This window comes from Schistocerca serialis, chromosome 2 (assembly GCF_023864345.2).
Source record: "Schistocerca serialis cubense isolate TAMUIC-IGC-003099 chromosome 2, iqSchSeri2.2, whole genome shotgun sequence".
NCBI classification, from domain to species: Eukaryota; Metazoa; Arthropoda; class Insecta; order Orthoptera; family Acrididae; genus Schistocerca; species Schistocerca serialis.
In genome coordinates, this window is record NC_064639.1 from 613261737 (window position 1) to 613280280 (window position 18544).

The 18544-nt window shown below is 43.0% G+C and overlaps 1 protein-coding gene across 1 annotated transcript in view; it reads left to right on the top strand.

The window, feature by feature from the left end:
- The window catches only part of LOC126456279 (agrin-like), a 172310-nt gene that overhangs the window by 52423 nt on the left and 101343 nt on the right, over positions 1 to 18544 (top strand). The window contains exon 3 of the mRNA XM_050092030.1: positions 12207 to 12347. Within this exon, the coding sequence (XP_049947987.1) occupies positions 12207 to 12347 (141 nt within the window). The remainder of the gene's footprint in view (positions 1 to 12206; positions 12348 to 18544) is intronic.

An 18544-nucleotide genomic window follows, 5' to 3' on the forward strand; every position in this document is an offset into this window, starting at 1 on the left:
ACACAATTTAAATTTCACCTGCTGAGTCTTTTGTTGGCTATCGTCACTGCATGGACAAATAAGAGTCCTAAAAGCGACGGACGTACTTTTTCTTCATTCCCTCATTTCTCTGTATTAAACTTGTTTCTCTCTACTATTTTCTTAAAATCCATCTATCTTTTTTCTATCCTTTCTATCTCGTTGAATGACATTGAGAATATACTTTGTACAATGAGTATGGGGTTGTTGGCTTCACTACCGTATTGAAATATCTTATTTTACCGGTAAGATTTTCTTTTATTTGTATTTTTAGTAAAGAATTGGAACATGACTTTTAATTTGATCACTTTTCGGTTATTGACTGCTTCGCCTAAGGTACTGATACGGATAATTTCACAACAGGACGAAACTTTTTCTACTCTATCAACTTTTTCATGCTGCATTGCTTACGGTTTAGGTAAATTTCCGTTATTTGACATAGATTTGGTTATCTGAAAGGATGTTTGAAGCCAAACTTTCTCATAAAGTGTCGTGGAAGTTGTACCGAATTTTCAGAAACTACATCAATGTTATTAGTGAACTCCAAGTAATTCATGCAGAACCCTTTAATTTCGTCTCCAGTCTGACTTCATACTGCATTCCTGTTTTTCGAAGTTTTTCTTTGCAAACTCCTATTCGTTCTCCAAAAAACAAAGAACTTCTGGGACAGTCAATTTCCTTGTCTTACAGCTGCCCTTCTATTAGATACGTCATAGATATATCCCTTGAATTTCAACGTTGACTTTATGCCCCGGAGGATTATCAGTCACCTTAACCAACTCCAGATTTCTATGTCATGCTAAATAAAGGTACTTTCTCAACAGCACTCGTTTTTGAACTCTGACTATACTCTGTCTCGTATTATTGTTTCCAAGTTAATAATGTATTCTGGATAGGATACATTTTCAATCTCCATACTAATACTCTGTGTTATTTTTCTACTGTGGCTCACTGTCCATCTGGGACAGCTGTTGTAAGTTGTCTTGTGTGTTACACACTGGTGTGTTCGGTTCAAGTCCTCACTCTTACAGACTGGGGCATAGCGGCAGGAGTCGCGCCCTCACTGCATGTCAAACTTCCATAAAGTTATTTCACTCACATGGAAAAGAAGAATACAAATAGTTTGATGTTTGCAATGCATTAAGGGTAGGTAAACAAGCTGCTCGGATAGGACTGTTCGTTAATCGCTTGACTTTAGTTTCTAGGATCAAGAAGGTGAGTCATAACCTACTCTGTTTCTCTCACCAGTTAATTGCCATGTACGTGCCACACAGGCAAACTTCGGTTTAGACTGAGGCCAGTTTTACAGGATACCTCAAACTGATACCGTATTGATCCCATTTACGATGAATATAAGGCATGGAAGGCGATACTATTTTCTGAGTACTTGACTGCGCCATACTATATGAGGTATACCTAAGCAATAGCGGCCGAAACGTTGGTTCATTTTAGAATTTGAGGGGGACTAAAAGCAAGAAGAAGTTTACGGGTTTACACTTGTGTGTGTGTGTGTGTGTGTGTGTCGTACTCTCACGGTTGTCAGGTAGGAATTATGTGACAAAAACGATTCCTTGGTCTAGGAAAAGAAAGGGAAGAGGAGTTGGAGATGAGTTTCAGGTCAGTACAGTAGACACTATTAGAGAAGCATTCGTTGTTCTACTAGATAAGCTCCTCCCCTCGTTGTCACCGAGCGAGGTGGCGCAGTGGTGAGAGACTGGACTTATAGCCGGGAGGTCGGCAAGTGAGATCACAGTTGCCGTACACATTTAGGTTTCCCGTAATTATCCTGGATCGCTTAGGCGTGCTACCGAGTTGCTTCCTCTTAAAGCCATGGCCGATTTTCTTTCCTGTCGTGCTCGTCCGACCGAAGACGGGTTTCAGGCAACTCTCCACGTTAGCGTATCCCGTGCAAGCCTCTTCATCTATGCACAACACTGCAACCTACTTCCATTTGAACCTGCTTATTATACGCGGCATTGACCTCCTCTATCCATCTTCCTCCTCCCTCATCCACTCCCACACACACGCAACTCCCTCCACTAACAAATTAACTATTCCTGGACGCCTCAGGCCTTTCCATCTAGACCGATCCCTTCAATTGGTGACGTAAGTTTCTTTTCTTTCCGATTATGTTCAGCATATTCTCAGTTAGCTGATATACGAATCTAAGTTTCAGTATTCTTCTGTAGCACATTTGAAAAACTTGTATTCTATTCTTGTCTGAAATCATACACGTGTCACTCCATACAAGGCTACCTTTTAGTTTATATTAGATGTTAACAATATAAGGAAATGATAGATTGCTACTTAGCGTGAAGATTCACGTTAAGTTGCAGACATGCGCAACTAAGAGATACTTACGCATTATCTTTTGGCCACAGCCTTCATCAGAAAAGGAAACCCACACACTCACACAAGCAAGCACATCTCACACACACATGAGTCCCATCTCTCCATCTCCTTGTATCCCCTTTCTCTGTCCATCTCTTCTTCCATTTCTCTGTCGATTTCCTTCTCCTCGTCTATCTGTCCATCTCTTCCTCCACCTTCTCTCTGCCCATCTCTTCCTCCCTTCTCTCCGTCCATTTCCTCCTCTCCCCTCTGTCTATCTCCTCCTCTTTCTTTTCTCTCTCCATCTACTTCTCTCCTCTCTCTCTGTCCATCTCCTCCTCTCCCCTCTCTCTGTCCATCTTCTCCCCTTCCCTTTCTGTCCATATCCCCACCCCCCTTCTATCTCCACCTCCTGCGCCCCCTATCTGCGTCCATCTCCCCCCTCCCCTCTGTCCACCTTCTCCTTACCCTTTCTCCCTCTACGTTATCACCTTCACCCAAACAGGAAGTTGCTGGTTCTTACACCTACAGCATTTATTTCGAGATAGTAGGTTGTACGTGTACATGTTTGGTTGACATTGATCAAGGGGTTTAGGAGGAGATTTATACACATGGATTTGCCCGCGTACGAACATGTCACATATATTTCATATATATTTGAAATATTTCTCACGTATGTGTCCACATATTTCACCTGAATCTCTAGCGAATTTCGCGCAGCTCTATGTTTATGCCTCACATCTCCTCAACTATGTGCCGTACTATGATATAATTGAGCAAGTACATCCTGTAGTATATGCGAATCTTGCCTGCAAATTGTGTCACAAAAAGGATTAGTAATAAGAAGCAATAAATTATGCGGTAGTTTTACCACACGAAATGCGAACATGTAGTAAGAGATAAAACTTTTTTCCTTTCATCATTTCGCTGGGTGCATCATAGTGAAAAAGTCTCGTAAAGTTTTTAATTTTTTTTTAAAGTCACTTGGAAGTCATCAAGTGCTCTCATTCTCAGATACTGGATGAAAGTAGTCTGACTGTTTGCGCGTCATGAGCTGCTCCTTTTTCACCCGCACGCCTATCCCTTTGTGAGGTAAGTAGTTCTTACTCCCACAGTGGTTCTGTCCAGACCGTACATGATGTCTGTACCAAGTTTGTTCGCAAAGCGACCCAGTGGTTTAAGAGGAAATGTGGAACATACACAGACATATACACACATCAGCCCGGTTTCCAGAACACCTGAAGATAGACGTAGGCTGTGGATATTGTATCACAGACACAGTCCCTCTGACTGTTGAGAGATGTCACTAAACCCGCCCAAAGATGTAAACAAACATGCATGAGCAGCGCCTATTAGACGGAGAGAGACCAACAGCCGTTCAGTTCCAGCCATTCCATCAGGAAGGAGGTTTTTCTTTTTTTAAAAGAGGTGGAGTCCCTCCAAGCCCACACTGGCATGATGGCCAACTCAATAGGTCTACTGCCATCTGTGCATACGGGTTAGTTTTCACTAAAGTGAGGTGTCGCAGGATGTGGGTACTGCGATGTTTGCGTACGTCTGGTTAAGGTTAACCATTAATACGCGCGCATCTGGAGATAGATTGGGTCGAAGTCGAACGAAGGATAGCGGCTTGAAGGGCAGGGGAAAAAAAGTGCCAGGGCAAGAGCCAAGGGAAAAAAACCTCTGCGATAGTTAGGTTGGGTGGTAAGACCAGTAGCGGATGTCTTGCTGCCTGCGATAGGTCGTGCAAGGGTAGGCTTTGTGGTAGTGGGTATCATGCATGTCGATACCTTTGGCGTTGTGCTGTGGTGCTGCTCGGCGGCTGCCGCTGGATGCTCTCGTTCAGCGTCAGCAACCTGCAACAGTTAGGTTTATCATCGTTTTTGTGTCCGATAGATCACATATCTGTTGCACTGTGTAGGGTGATATTGGCGAATTGTTTGTGCGTCAGTGGGCGAGCTCGTCGGTGTCCCTGCTGTAGCCTGTTGGTCGGCTCTAGTAGCAGCTGGTAATTGCCAGTCAGTGTTGCTAATATGCAGGGGCTTACCGACGTTTGTCGCTTGTTGGTATATGTTAGTTTGTTAGTTTACCATAGGTGGCTATGCCCTAGCTAGTAGTGTCTTTGGCCGCTTGTACTTCCACCTATGGTTGTGAAGGAGGTACGCGGCTCCTGTTATTTGTAGCTCAACCATACCTAGACGGTCAATACCGCGGTTCGATCGCGTCGACAATGTTACTTTGTGCCAGGAAGGGCTCTCAACAAAGGAAGTGTCCAGGCGTCTCGGAGTGAACCAAACCGATTTTGTTCGGATATGGAGGAGATACAGAGAGACAGGAACTGTCGATGACATGCCTCGCTCAGGCCGCCCAAGGGCTACTACTGCAGTGCATGACCGCTACCTACGGATTATGGCTGGGAGGCACCCTGAAAGCAACTCCCCAATGTTGAATAATGCTTTTCGTGCTGTCTCAGTATGTCGTGTTACGACTCAAACTGTGCGCAATAGGCTGCATGATGCGCAACTACACTCCCGGCGTCCATGGCGAGGTCCATCTTTGCAACCACGACACCATACAGCGCGGTACAGATTGGCCCAGAAACATGCCGAATGGACCGCTCACAATTGGCACCACGTTCTCTTCACCGACTGCCTTCAACCAGACAATCGTCGGAGACGTGTTTAGAGGCTACCCGGTCAGGCTGAACGCCTTAGACACACTGTCCAGCAAGTGCAGCAAGGTGGAAGTTCCCTGCTGTTTTGGGGTGGCATTATGTGGGGCCGACGTACGCGACTGCTGGTCATGGAAGGCGCCGTAACGGCTGTACGATACGTGAATGCCATCCTCCGACCGATAGTGCAACCATATCGGCAGCATATTTGCGAGGCATTCGTCTTCATGGACGACAATCGCGTCTCCATCGTACACATCTTGTGAATGACTTCGTTCAGGATAACGGCATCGCTCGACTAGAGCGGCCAGTATGTTCTCCAGACCTCCTGACATGAACACTATTGAACATGCCTGGGATAGATTGAAAAGGGCTGTTTATGGACGACGTGACCCACCAACAACTCCGAGGGATCTGCGCCGAATCGCCGTTGAGGAGTGGGACAATCTGGCCCAACAGTGCCTTGATGAACTTGTGGATAGTATGCCACGACGAATACAGGCATGCATCAATGCAAGGGGACGTGCTACTGGGTATTAGAGGTACCGGTGTGTACAGGAATCTGGACCACCACCTCTGAAGGTTTCGCTGTATGGTGGTACAACATGCAATGTGCGGTTTTCATGAGAAATAAAAAGGGCGGAAATGATGTTTATGTTGATCTCTAAAATGATGTTTATGTTGATCTCTGTACAGGTTCCGGAACTCTCGGAACCGAGGTGATGCAAAAGTTTTTTTGATGTTTGTACATGCACTTTTGTAGCGTTAGTGGATTGACTGATGGCTTTTGCCTCGTGATTTTCGGCCGACGTTTGTTTAACGATTTTTGTAGTGTTTCGCCAGCTTTAGCATTGTCAAATGTTGACCCTCCATTGTTGGTGGTGGACTGGATCGTACCCACGGCCGTATATTAATGTACTTACATGATAACAGTATCTGAACGACATGAATTTCGTTCCGCCTAACTTATCTGTAGCCCACATAACCTGCCCATAACTTTCCTGCTGGTTTTCTGTACGTATCGCGATGGGTGTAAGTGGACATCCAGGACTGATACTGAAACAGAGAGTTACCAGAAACTGGAAATTTATTCTGCTTCTCCTATTCTACGGTGTACATTTGTCTATCGTCTGCAACGACCGCGGACGGAATCCCGCATAGTTGCGGAGTACATTTCGCCCTCAATGGGAGGAGCAGGCAGACCGGTCTGTAGGGTAGGAAGGCTTGTAGACAGGGATCGATCCACTGCTGCGGGCACTGCCTCGTCGGCCAACCCGCACACCCACGTGACCGATTTCTACTCTCCCATTGGTTGGCTTTGAACTTTGTGAAAGCGTTACTTAGTTAGTAGACCTGTGGATAGCGTCCCTAGCTCAGCAGAACCGAGCCTGGGATCCATCCGCGTTGCTGCGGAGCTGTTTATGTAACCTACATCACGCCACTGAGGCGATGCAGTAGTCGCGAAAAAGTATTGCCAAATTTGAAAAAAAATAATGCTCTTTTCTACCCTTACTGGCTGCATAGTCCCATTCCTCCTCTGTGAGAGTCAGTTATGGTCGTTAATTGATTTAAATCAAGTTTGTTAATCAACAAAAATAAAGATGTTGAAGTGGCTCTCCGGAAGCTGGTCGACATTTAAAGTTTTAGGAAAGACGGAATAATCCTAACGGAGGATGAAAAGTAAATATTAAAAGCATATTAGGGGCAGGTGGTACAAAGTTTCAGTATTATAGTAACTCATATTGAGAAGCATCATTTCTTGAAGCGTCTTGCTTAACAATTTTGTTTGAAATGTTACTTCCCAAATGTGCGACGTTGTCGGAGTTGGTCTAGTGGCCGGTTGTGAACCAGCCGTGGTTGTGAGCATGGTGGCGACAGACAGTTGGGCTGTGGCTGCGCCGGTGTATGGTTACGCGGGCACCGTGATAAGGTCCTGGTGTCAAGGCTGACGGGCAGAAAGTGGGTCTGCTACCGGCGACTGCAACACTCGTGGACAGGAGTCGCATAAGTGGGGGTCTAGTAATTTACATGTTGTAGAAAAGAGGATAGAAGAGTAATGAAGGCTACCACTAGAAATCAATCATTTGCCATTAAAGGCGTTATTACAAAAGAATAGAATTATAGAAACTTTACATCATTCACAATAGTTAGTAAACACTTGACATTTAAAGTTAACAAATGAAGGTAGTTTCCCTATACAAATCTGGTCTGATTAGACCTGCAGAAGAACTGGACTAATCACTAGAAATAGGAATCATATCTTAAACCTATGAAGTGGCATTGTTAGCCCTGATATTCACCAGCTGGTTAGGGGTCGGGGACAACCTGTGTTGCTAGCTTACATCATTTACCGCAGCCATATTGATATAAAATGCATACAATAAAGCCAATGACAAGTAGAGCTAAAGGCACAGACGTAATATTCGGAATGACCGCTCGAGTAATAATTTTGAGTGTGCCATTTATCAAGGTGTGCAGCAGGGTCGATCGAGAGAAATTTGTCCGTGCTCCTTGGCTACGAGTTCATTGATGGACTTTAAATGGTGATTCCGTGATGTGTCAGATAACGTCGGATAGCTATTTAATTGTGGGAAGGGTACTGGCACTTCAAGCAAGTACAACAGGAATGGCCTAAGGCTAACGTTACGTATCTAAACTAAATGAGCTGAAAATTTAACAGTAGTGGAATAATCCATTATAAAATGTAAGATGGAGATTATTACCATAAGCCATACATAAATTAAATACGTCTGAAGGCGCATATTGTGCCCCAGGTCGGCACGAAAGACGTCCGTAATTTGCGGAACGAATAGGTATAAGCACTTCATTGGTAGGACTAAAACGTCCGTAGTTGATTTACAATTATTGAGGGTATTTTTGTTCTGTCGTTGCAACTCCAAAATGCGTGGTTTTTTTTTCCGCCAGACGCGTTTCCCTTTATTGAGGCAAAGCATCATCAGTGGTCTGTAATTAAGTTTTTTTACATTTTGATTTGCTCGAAGGTCGAAAACAGTTCGTTAACAATATTTTGATTTGTACTTACGGTGATTTTCGATTGATTTCTCGCTTGCATCGGGAAATGCCGTCTGCTAGGACATTGTTGATGTTTTTTTTTTTTGCTTTAGACACTGATAAATGTGGCCTAAGTCTTAGTTGTTCTGCAGCACTATGCATTTCTTAATATTTTGACAGAACACTTTTTCGCACACCACTGTTTCCTATTTGCTTTCATACTCCTAAGTATGTGTTGTGGTGTGTGTTTTGCGATGTTGTCAAAATGACCTTGCTACTAGTTTGTCTTTGACCTACAATCTTTATTTTAATCAGAGTATTGTATGTGTGTCATTATATTTAATTATGTTGCTGTTTTTTATATACCGTGAAAGTGTAGGGAAGGAATAGTATGGAGTTTCTTTCTCTCTGTTTTTTTTTTTGTGTTGGGGAGGCAGAAACCATGATGAGTGGACATGAGTCTATAATAGTGTTGTGATTGAGTGTAATTTAGAGGATAAGGTGAGGAGCAAAAGTGGAATGAAATTGGGAGGGGGGGGAGGGGTTGGGTAGGAGAGTGGGAGGGGATGAAGGATGGAAAAGTTCTTTTCATTTTCATGCAGTTTCATCAATTATTTTTTATAGAGCCTAGTTTACAATATGTATTTGGTCATTGAGCAACTGTTCATTTTGTGTTAAAGCTTTGTGTATGCGGAAATTTTCTTGGAAAGCTAGGCTGCGTCTGTCTTTACTTATTGGTATGATATTGTTCAGTATTGCTTGGCCTACGGTGTTCTTGTTTTGGATGATTTGCAAATGTTGAACGGTTCTACCATATTTAAATGCTCTGATGTGTTCTTTATATCTTGTGTCAAATATCCTGCCAGTTATTCCGTTGTATATATTTTCATTATCTCTCAACTGCGCTGATGGATACCGGATCGTTGGTATCTTTCTGGTTTTGATTTCAGTTTTAGGATGAGCGTTTTCGTTGAATCGTTTGCTTTGTAAGCAATGTTTATGCCTTGTTGTTTTTTTTTAATATGTTGCCTATTTTACGTGTGTATTTCTTGCGGTTGGTCATTGTATGCCCTTTTTTGTAGTACTGCAGGTTATATGTGTTGGAGTGGTTTGGTTAGTTTTTTTTCATTATTTTTCTCTTTATTTTTCTGTTTACTTTGTCTACCATTGTTTCTTTGTGTCCATTTTTAATGCTATTTGTTTTATAATGGCTAGCTCTTTCTCGTTATCAGAAGTGTATAAGGGGATCATGTTCAGTCTGTTTAACATGTATCTGATTGCTGCCTGTTTGTGATTCTGCAGGTGGTTTGAGGTTGCATTTAAGATAATGCCACTTGTTAAGGATTTTCTGTATGTCAAATGTATGTTTGTTATTGTCTTTTATTATAGATATGTCTAGAAAGTTAAGTGAGTTTTCTGGAACATTAGTCAACGTTTTCATGAATCATATTGAAAAAATAATATTTGAAGACATAGTAACAAATATAAGCTACAACGTCATCTATTGGTACAGACACAAGGATGACACAATATACATGGCACATGAACCTAAAAAAAGAATACAGCAACTACACAAAGACGTACATACTGTACCCAAAAATATAAAGTTCACAGTAGAAGAAGAACAATAAAACTAACGCAGCTCTTTCCAGCCTATCTATTCATTGGCAGCATGCATGGAGACGACTGGGATAAGACAGACAGCAACATTGACAGCGGCGTGCAGAACAAACTAAAATCATGAGTTATTAATGTGATGCTTTCTCTACAGCTACAGTCTTCTTCAAGTGTGCAGGTATTTTGTCTTTCTCATATATTTTGTGGTCTAGGTGGAATAGTTCTGTAATGGTTGGTTTTCCAGACATCACAGTAATCGTGAGGGTACACTTCCACGACACATGTTTCGGCTTAGAACTTCCAGTTATCTGATCCTCTTGCCTGTCCAAGTTACCTTCGAAGCTTGTCTCCTTCGTATATCCATTCTTTGTATTCCTTCCATTTTTCAGCCTTTCCTTCTATGCTTAGTTCTGGTTTACCATTTCAACTTTCGATGTTCATATAACTGCTCTTTTCTGCGAGTATTTCTTTAATATTTCTGTACACAGCATCTAACATTCCCATTTCATCTGTGCTTTTACAGATTTGCATTTCTCTTCTTACCAAAGGTGCTTTGCCATTTTGCGCCTTCTGTCAGTCTCATGTTTTAGACGTTTGTATTCCCTGTTGCTTGCGCCATTTGCTGTATTTTTATGTTTTCTCTTCTCGTTGTTTAAATTCAATATCTCTTATGTTATCGCCGGCCGCTGGTGGCCGAGCGGTTCTAGGCGCTTCAGTCTGGAACCGCGCGACCGCTACGGTCGCAAGTTCGAATCCTGCCATGGGCATGGATGTGTGTGATGTCCTTAGGTTAGTTAGGTTTAAGTAGTTCTAAGTTCTAGGGGACTGATGACCTGAGATGTTAAGTCCCATAGTGCTCAGAGCCATTTGAACCATTTTCTTATGTTATCCAAGGATTATGCTGATCTCAACTTTGTGGCTAATTGTTTCTCTGTTCCCTTCAATACTTCATGTCTTCAATCTAACCATTCGTCTTTTTTGTACTCTTTTCCCCTGTTTCGGTCAAATGTCACTTACAGCTTCATTTGAAACTTTCCACAACCTCTGGTTGTTTCAGCTTATCCGGGATGCATATCTTTAATTTCCTATCTTTAATCGGTTTCTTCTGCTCCAATCTGCAATTCATAACAACTCAGTTTATTTTTCAATTTAAAATCTGGTTTCTAAATCTCTGTCTTACGATTATTATTCTGTGTGAAAGCTTCCGGTGTCCCTCATGTATACAGCCACCTTTCATGATGCTTAAGCCAAATGTTTCGAATTATTAAATTGAGCTTTGTGTGAAACTCTGCTAAGGGGGTTTCTGCCTTTATTCTTGTCCTCCAGTCAGTGTTCTCCTGCAGTTTTTCCTTCTCTTCCTTTCCTTACTACTGATTTCCAGTCCCATCCAAAATAAATTTGCCGTCTCCCTTAACGAGCTGAATAATTTCTGACGAAAGTAGTGATAATTAATTTCACTCACTGGAATCTTCTTTTTAAAGTAAAACGCTATAAACAGCTATAATGTTGAGGGCTCTAATGAGTCAATTAAAAATAAAACAGCCGTTTTAGCACAGCTCTGTACTTCAGTAGGCGTGGCCATGCTGGAGGTGATCCGCCGTTGGTTGTCCTACTTGTGAACTGGCCTATAGTGACAGGGAGACATGCTGTTTAATTTTATTTGATGAAGTATTTGCTATATTTTCGCTGTCAATAGCGCCTTTTACGCAAGATGAATCTAGGTCCGTGATGTTTATATTTCTTCTAGTAAGCCGTTTATTACAATATCTGTTCTGACTCTGAATGTAAGCCATCGTCAATAATGAATGTCTCCTTCTTGCTAAAATAAACATTATTTGTTACATATGTGTAGTCATGTTATCACAGGTTATATTTATAATGATATACCGTCTGGCAGAGTGTATTTCTAAGTTTTTTACGCCCAAAATTTAATAAAGACTTCCTTTCCCCCTTTTTCTGGATACCGGCGCACTCTGCAGACGCATTTGATGCCTTGGCACGCAGTAAGCTTTCCAATTTTAATTCCGACACGTGCTCACTTTTAGATCGGTTACATCGCCGTTTATTAACAGGATAATAATTGTAGAACACTTCGACTCCTGTAAGTAAAATTTTAGACTGTCCATTGAAGATATAATTTTTGTGTGACAGTAAGCTAGATAAATACTCGTTGTGTCTTCGATCTGTTCCTTTGTAGGCTGAGCTTGAAAATGACCTATACGCATAAATTGGCCAATCGTGCAAGATATACTATATTGAATACTTGTTAAAAAAACTGTCGAAGTGCAATACTTCAAAATGTTTTACTGTGTTGCCCCACATATCGAAAATGATGTGCCTTTGTTATTGAGTGCCATTGCTCCGAGATCATTGCTGACGGTACATTTTGTAATACACAGTTAATGAAGGAAATTACAATTCTGCTCGTACACAGATCCAGTGCAGTATTTCTATATAAACTGGTATGACGAAACATTGATCCAGCCACGAAATTGCCATTGTTGATGATTATGCAGGAGGGATAAGGTGCCTGAGAGCATGTTTCTACTGTTGGCAGCACTGTGTCTGGGAGGCTGCAAGCGCGGCGACGGCCCCGTGTGTGGCAGCGACGGCCGGGACTTCCCCGACACGTGTGCCCTGCGGCAGGCCTCCTGCCACTCCGACGTCGCCATCACCGTCCTTTACCGAGGTGTCTGCGGTAAGCGACTCTTCCTGCATATTACACATAATTGTAACTTTTGCTTTCAGTAAGGTATATATACGAGGCGTGTTTTCAAATTACACCGCCACAGCGCTGCGGTCGTCATTTGGCGCATATGCGCTGTGTACTGCACTATGTTGGCAAGCCACAGACGCCATCACAGTCATTCGAAGTGTTAACGTTTGTTTGTATCTGAAATTCTCCGTCCGATTTAGAATCCCGCCGACTGTGATTCCTTTTCTTAGTGCTAAAGGCGTGAAAGTAGCTGAAGTTCATCGTCAGATCAGTGAAGTGTATGGAGAAACATATGAGCAAAGCGATGTTACGTAAATAAAGATGGCTATACGAATGTGCGAGATGAAGTATGAAGTTGGTGACCTTCTGTCATTACTGAGGGTTTGATGCAGAATGTTGATGAAAACGTGAGAGAGAACAGATGCTTCATGATTTCAAGGTTATTTGAAGAGTTCCCTCAAGTATCAAAAAATGTGCTTTGTGCAATTGTTTTAAATTATCTAAAGTTATGCCCACAATGGGTACCAAAAATGCTGACTGACAGTTCTTTGCCTTTTCTAGAGCAGTACAGTGAAGAAGGTGACGATTTTTAAGCTGAGGAAAGTAAAATGAGGAAGGTGACGAGTTTTTAAGCCAAATTTTAGAAGTGACGAAACATGGGTCCTTACGTTACGCCTGAGTCAATGTAGCAGTCCATGAAATGATGGCATTTGACATCACCCAAGAAAGTAAAGTTTCTGCAAACAATTTCTGCCCTTAAAATCATGTGTAGTGTTTTTTTGGGACAGGAATGATGTGTTGCTTATGGATTTTTTGTCTCATGGTGAGACCACAAATTCTGAAACTTATTGATAGATGTTAAAAAACTGCACTGTGCAACTCAAAACAAAAGGCATTGCATGCTGAGTAACAGCATCGATTGTGCCCATCCACATTTGGTCAATCAAACTCAAGAGCTGACTGGATCATTTGGGTGGGAACAAGTTACTGTACATCCATGATCTAGGGCCCAATGATTATTGTATGTTACTGCATTTAAAAAAGCATATGGTGGGGCAACACCATAACGATAATGGAGATGTTAAAACGACTATGTTGCAATGGGTAACAGGTGGCAGATTTCTACGAGGATGGTATTCAAAAGTTGGTTGTATTACATGATACATGCATTAATATTGGTCAGAATTATGTAGAAAAGTAGGTTAAAGTAAAGGCTTTCATGTAAAGATAAATTTGCTAAGAAAAGACTGCTTGTTTTATTTTTGTTTCAAAGAGTTACTTCCTTAGAAAACAGGCCTTATACTGGCTAACAATACCAGAATATAGAGGTGGATTCACTTGGGATGTCACTTCACACAATATTTAACGCTCTCACCTGAAGTGTCAGTGTCGTCATTCACACAACTGTCACCCTTGTGCCATGTCTGGTTTCCTTGGGGATAAGATCTGAATGCAGTGGAATGGTGTCCTCTCACGTGCGTTTGACCTGCAACAGACTGGTAAATAGAAAAGTTTAAATTGTATGTAACGGTATTTCCATAAATACTGCTCCGTCAGTAAAAATCGCAGTGTCAATGAAGGAGGAAGTACAGTGTTTGACGCTGTTTTGCAATTGCAAAGGAGACAAGAATAAAAGGACAAGAGTAATGTGATGCTGTGGTCTGGTTGCTAAATGTTATTCTTCATTACACTGGAAGATACACTGAAGAGCCAAAGAATCTGGTACACCTGCTTAATATTGTGTAGGACCCTTGGGAGCATGCAGAAGTGAGCAACATGACATAACATGGACTCGACAAATGTCTGAAGTAGTGCTGGAGGAAACAGACACGATGAATCCTGCAGGGCCCTATGGTTCAAATGGCTCTGAGCACTATGGGACTTAACTGCTCTGGTCATCAGTCTCCTAGAACTTAGAACTACTTAAACCTAACTAACCTAAGGACATCACACACATCCATGCCCGAGGCAGGATTCGAACCTGCGACCGTAGCGGTCACACGGCTCCAGACTGTAGCGCCTAGAACTGCACTGCCACTCCGGCCGGCGCAGGGCCCTATATAAATCCGTGAGAGTACGAGGGGATGGAGATCTCTTCTGAATATCACGTTGCAAGGCATTCCGAATATGTTAAATAATGTTCATGTCTGGGGAGTTTGGTGGGGGGTGTCGCATTTTCCTGCTGGATTTGCCCAATTCCGTCGGAATGCAGAATAGACATGAATGGATGCAGGCGATAAGACTGGATGCTTACGTACGTGTGACCTGTCAGAGTTGTATCTAGATGTACCAGGGGTCCCATATCACTCCCACTGCATACTCCCCACACCATTACAGAGCCTCCACCAGCTTGAACAGTCCTCTGCTGACGTTCAGGGACCAAGGATTCATGAGGCTGTCTCCATATCCGTACACGTCCATCCTCTCGATACAATTTGAAACGAGACTCGTCCGACCTGGCAACATGTTTCCAGTCATAAACAGTCCAATGGCGGCGTTGACGGGCCCAGGCGATGCGTAAAGCTTTGTGTCGTACAGTCATCAATGGTACACGTATGGGCCTTTTGCTCCGAAAGGCCATATCGATGATGTTTCGTTGAATGGTTCGCACGCTGACACTTGTTGATGGCCCAGCACTGAAATTTGCAGCAATTTTCGGAAGGGTTACATTTCTGTCACGTTGATCAATTCTCTTCAGTCGTTGTTTGGTCCGTTCTTGCAGGACCTTTTTCTGGTCGAAGCGATGTCGGAGATTGTATGTTTTACCGGATTCCTGATATTCACGGTACACTCGCTAAATGTTCGTACGCGAAAATGCACACTTCACCGCTAATTCGGAGAGGCCGTGTCCCATCGCTCTTGCGTCGACAGAAAAATGCCGGGATGATTACTTTGAAAGAGCACGGCTGATTTTCTTCCCCATCCTTCCGTAATCCGAGCTCATACTCGGTCTCTAATCACCTTGTTGTCGACAAGATGAGCTATAATCTTCCTTCCTTTATTATTCAGTACAGAGTAGTTTTCTGTGGCAATTAGTAACAACTGGAATTCTGTTTTATGTGCCAGCCTGTCGGTCAAATAGGTACCATTTCTGAACGGATATACAGGTGGTGTGGACATTTCCCAACCCTGTTGTCTAAGTCGTTTTTTACATTACTGATTGAACTATCCAAGTCGTTTTTTAAGTTACCAGTAGTCCAAATTCAATGGATCAACATACAACGATTCAGCACGCTAATTGAACTTTAGCATGTATGTTAAAGTTGTTACGGGCTCCTCCAGTTGCTACAGACCTGTATCACTAGGTGACTTCTTCATTTCTTACACCATTGCTATGACTGACATCATCACTGCTCAGTGTTGCTGTACTTACTGCACGACCCGCAGCGCTGCCTGGATGAGCCCCTTTGAAATGAGACGTGCTGCTCACCAATGCTCCCAGCTGGTCCCAGCAGTGGTCAACTACTCCCTGCAGTGCGTTGTTTTAAACACGCTGGCAATCTCCAACACGTGTTGCACGCCGATGCCCATCACTGCTGCAACCCACCATTGCCTTCGTGAAATATTGCGCCAACAAATGTTAGTTTCACAAACTATTCCAGACACAAAGCTATGTATGTGACCGTATAACTCACCGAAGTTACGGTCCAGCCACTCGCGGGTGAGACAGGAACTGAAGTGGAGGGTAGCAAAGCAAATGCTGAAATGCTTAACTCCGCTTCGAAATGTTTCTTTGTAAAGGAAAGCCCAAAAAATTGCTCCAATTTACTCCTCGCACCACTGAAAAAATGAGTGATGTTCAGAAACAGCGGAAATCACTAAAATTGAACAAAGCTCCAAGGCCCAATAGAACCACTATCAGATTCTATACTGAATTTGCTGCTTAGTCCCTATCATCTTCCGTAGATCCCTGGAACAAAAAATCGGGCCCAGTAGTTGGAAGAGAGCACAGGTCAAAGCCGTTTACAAGAATGTTAGTAGGTCTGATTCACAAAACTACCGACCAATAGTCCTGGCGTCGATTTGTTGCAGAATCTTAGAACCTATTTTTAGCTCAAACGTTGTGAGATATCTCAAACAAAACGACCTCCTCCATGCCAACCATCACCAATTTCGCAATATCGTTCATGCTAAAGTCAGCTCACAATTTCCTCACAATTTTCTGAAAGGTTTGAATCAAGATTTCCGGAAAGCATTTGACTCAGTAGAATACCTACGATTATTATTAAAAGTACGATCATATGGAGTATCAAGCGCAACCTGTGACTGGATTGAGGATTTTTTGTAGGAAGGTTCAAATGGCTCTGCGCACTATGGGACTTAACATCTATGGTCATCAGTCCCCTAGAACTTAGAACTACTTAAACCTAACTAACCTAAGGACATCCATGCGCGAGGCAGGATTCGAACCTGCGACCGTAGCAGTCGCGCGGCTCCGGACTGAGCGCCTAGAACCACTAGACCACCGCGGCCGGCTGTAGGAAGGACGCAGCATGTTATCTTCCATGGAGAGCCATCGTCAGATCTCGAAACTTCTTGGGGGGTGCCCTAGGGAAGTAAGCTGGGACACTTGTTGTTTATGTTGTATGTTAATGACATTGCGGACAATATTGATGGTAACTTCAGACTTTTTGCAGAAGATGCAATAATATATAATGAATTACTTTACTGCATAAATGTACTGAAAGGAGAAAAATCGCAACAGCAAGAAGAAGTTGTGCGGCATAAACGAAAGTTGGTAGACATTTTTCTACGTCTGAAAGTTGATGTCTATTCCGGTTTCGCTCCAGTCGCATAAGAGTGATACTAGTAGCGCCACTGTGAGGATGGAAATCAGGTTTGCTTTAAATATACGCTGTAACGGTCGTGAGCGTTACTTGCCTTCAAGACTGGACGTGTTGAGTTTAAGGCGACAAAGACCTCAGTGACATCGAATGACCTCGTGTTATAGGGCTACAAGAAGCTGGATGTTCCTTCTGCGATTCTGCAGAAACACTTGGCAGGAATGTAGCCGCTGTACATGAATTCTGGCTGCGGTAGTCAGGAGCATGTATGGTCGCAAGAAGACCGGGCTCCATATATTCACTTGGCACTACCGAGAGAGAAGACCATCGTGTTCGGCGTATGGCTATGACGCATCGTACTGCATCTGCAGCAGTAATATGAGCAACAGTTGGCACCACAGTGACACATCAAACTATTGCAAATTTATTATTTCGATGAACAGCTACTAGCCAGAAGCCCCGTAGCGTACATTCTACCGATCAAGAACCACCGCCTTTTGCGACTTCAATGGAACCAGGCGAGACTTCATAGAAGGACGGTATGGAGGCCTGTTGTATTTTCTAATGAAAGCTGATACTACTTCGGTGCCAATAGCGGCTGTGTGTTGTTTAGGAGGAGGCCAGCTGAGAGTCTGTAACGAACCTTTCTGCGTGCTAGAAGCACTGAACCTACACCTGTAGTTATGGTCTGGCGTGCGATTTCGTATGACAGCAGGAATACTCTCGAGGCTATGCCATGCACCCTGACTGCAAATTTGTACGTCATTCTTGTGAGTCGACCTATGTTGTCATTCATGAACAGGATTCCAGGGCTGTTGTAACACAACATGTTCTGCAGAGTGTCGGAATATTGCCTTGGCCTGCTCAATCATCAGATCTTTCTCCAGTCGAGCTCGTATGGGACGTCATCGGACGGCAACTCTAGCGTTATCGACAAATAACAGTAACGGTCCCTTACTGACCGACCGAATGCAACAGGCATGGAAATGCATCCCACAAACTGACATCGGGCCCCTGTAAAACGCCATGCATGTACGATTTCATGCTTGCATTCAACATTCTGGCGGACACACCAGTTATTAATATACCATAAATTCTCATTTGAATTTGACTTACCTCACATTTACATTAACCTGTGATCTTGCAGAGTTAACCTCTTAAGTATGTTACCTAGACAAATGTATTCCCGGAAGTACACAAACTTAGGGAAGAATTTCACAAGTTTTTGCGGTGCCTCGTCGTCGCCCGTTGTTCCGGTAATGATGAAGTTACTCACCTTGGTGAGCTCTCCAGAAGCACAGACTGCCCTGAAGTAACGTGTAATATACCTAAAGAAAAGAAGGAATCTAGCTGTATTACAAGTGTGAACAGGGTGCAAGGAATTAAACGTTTCTG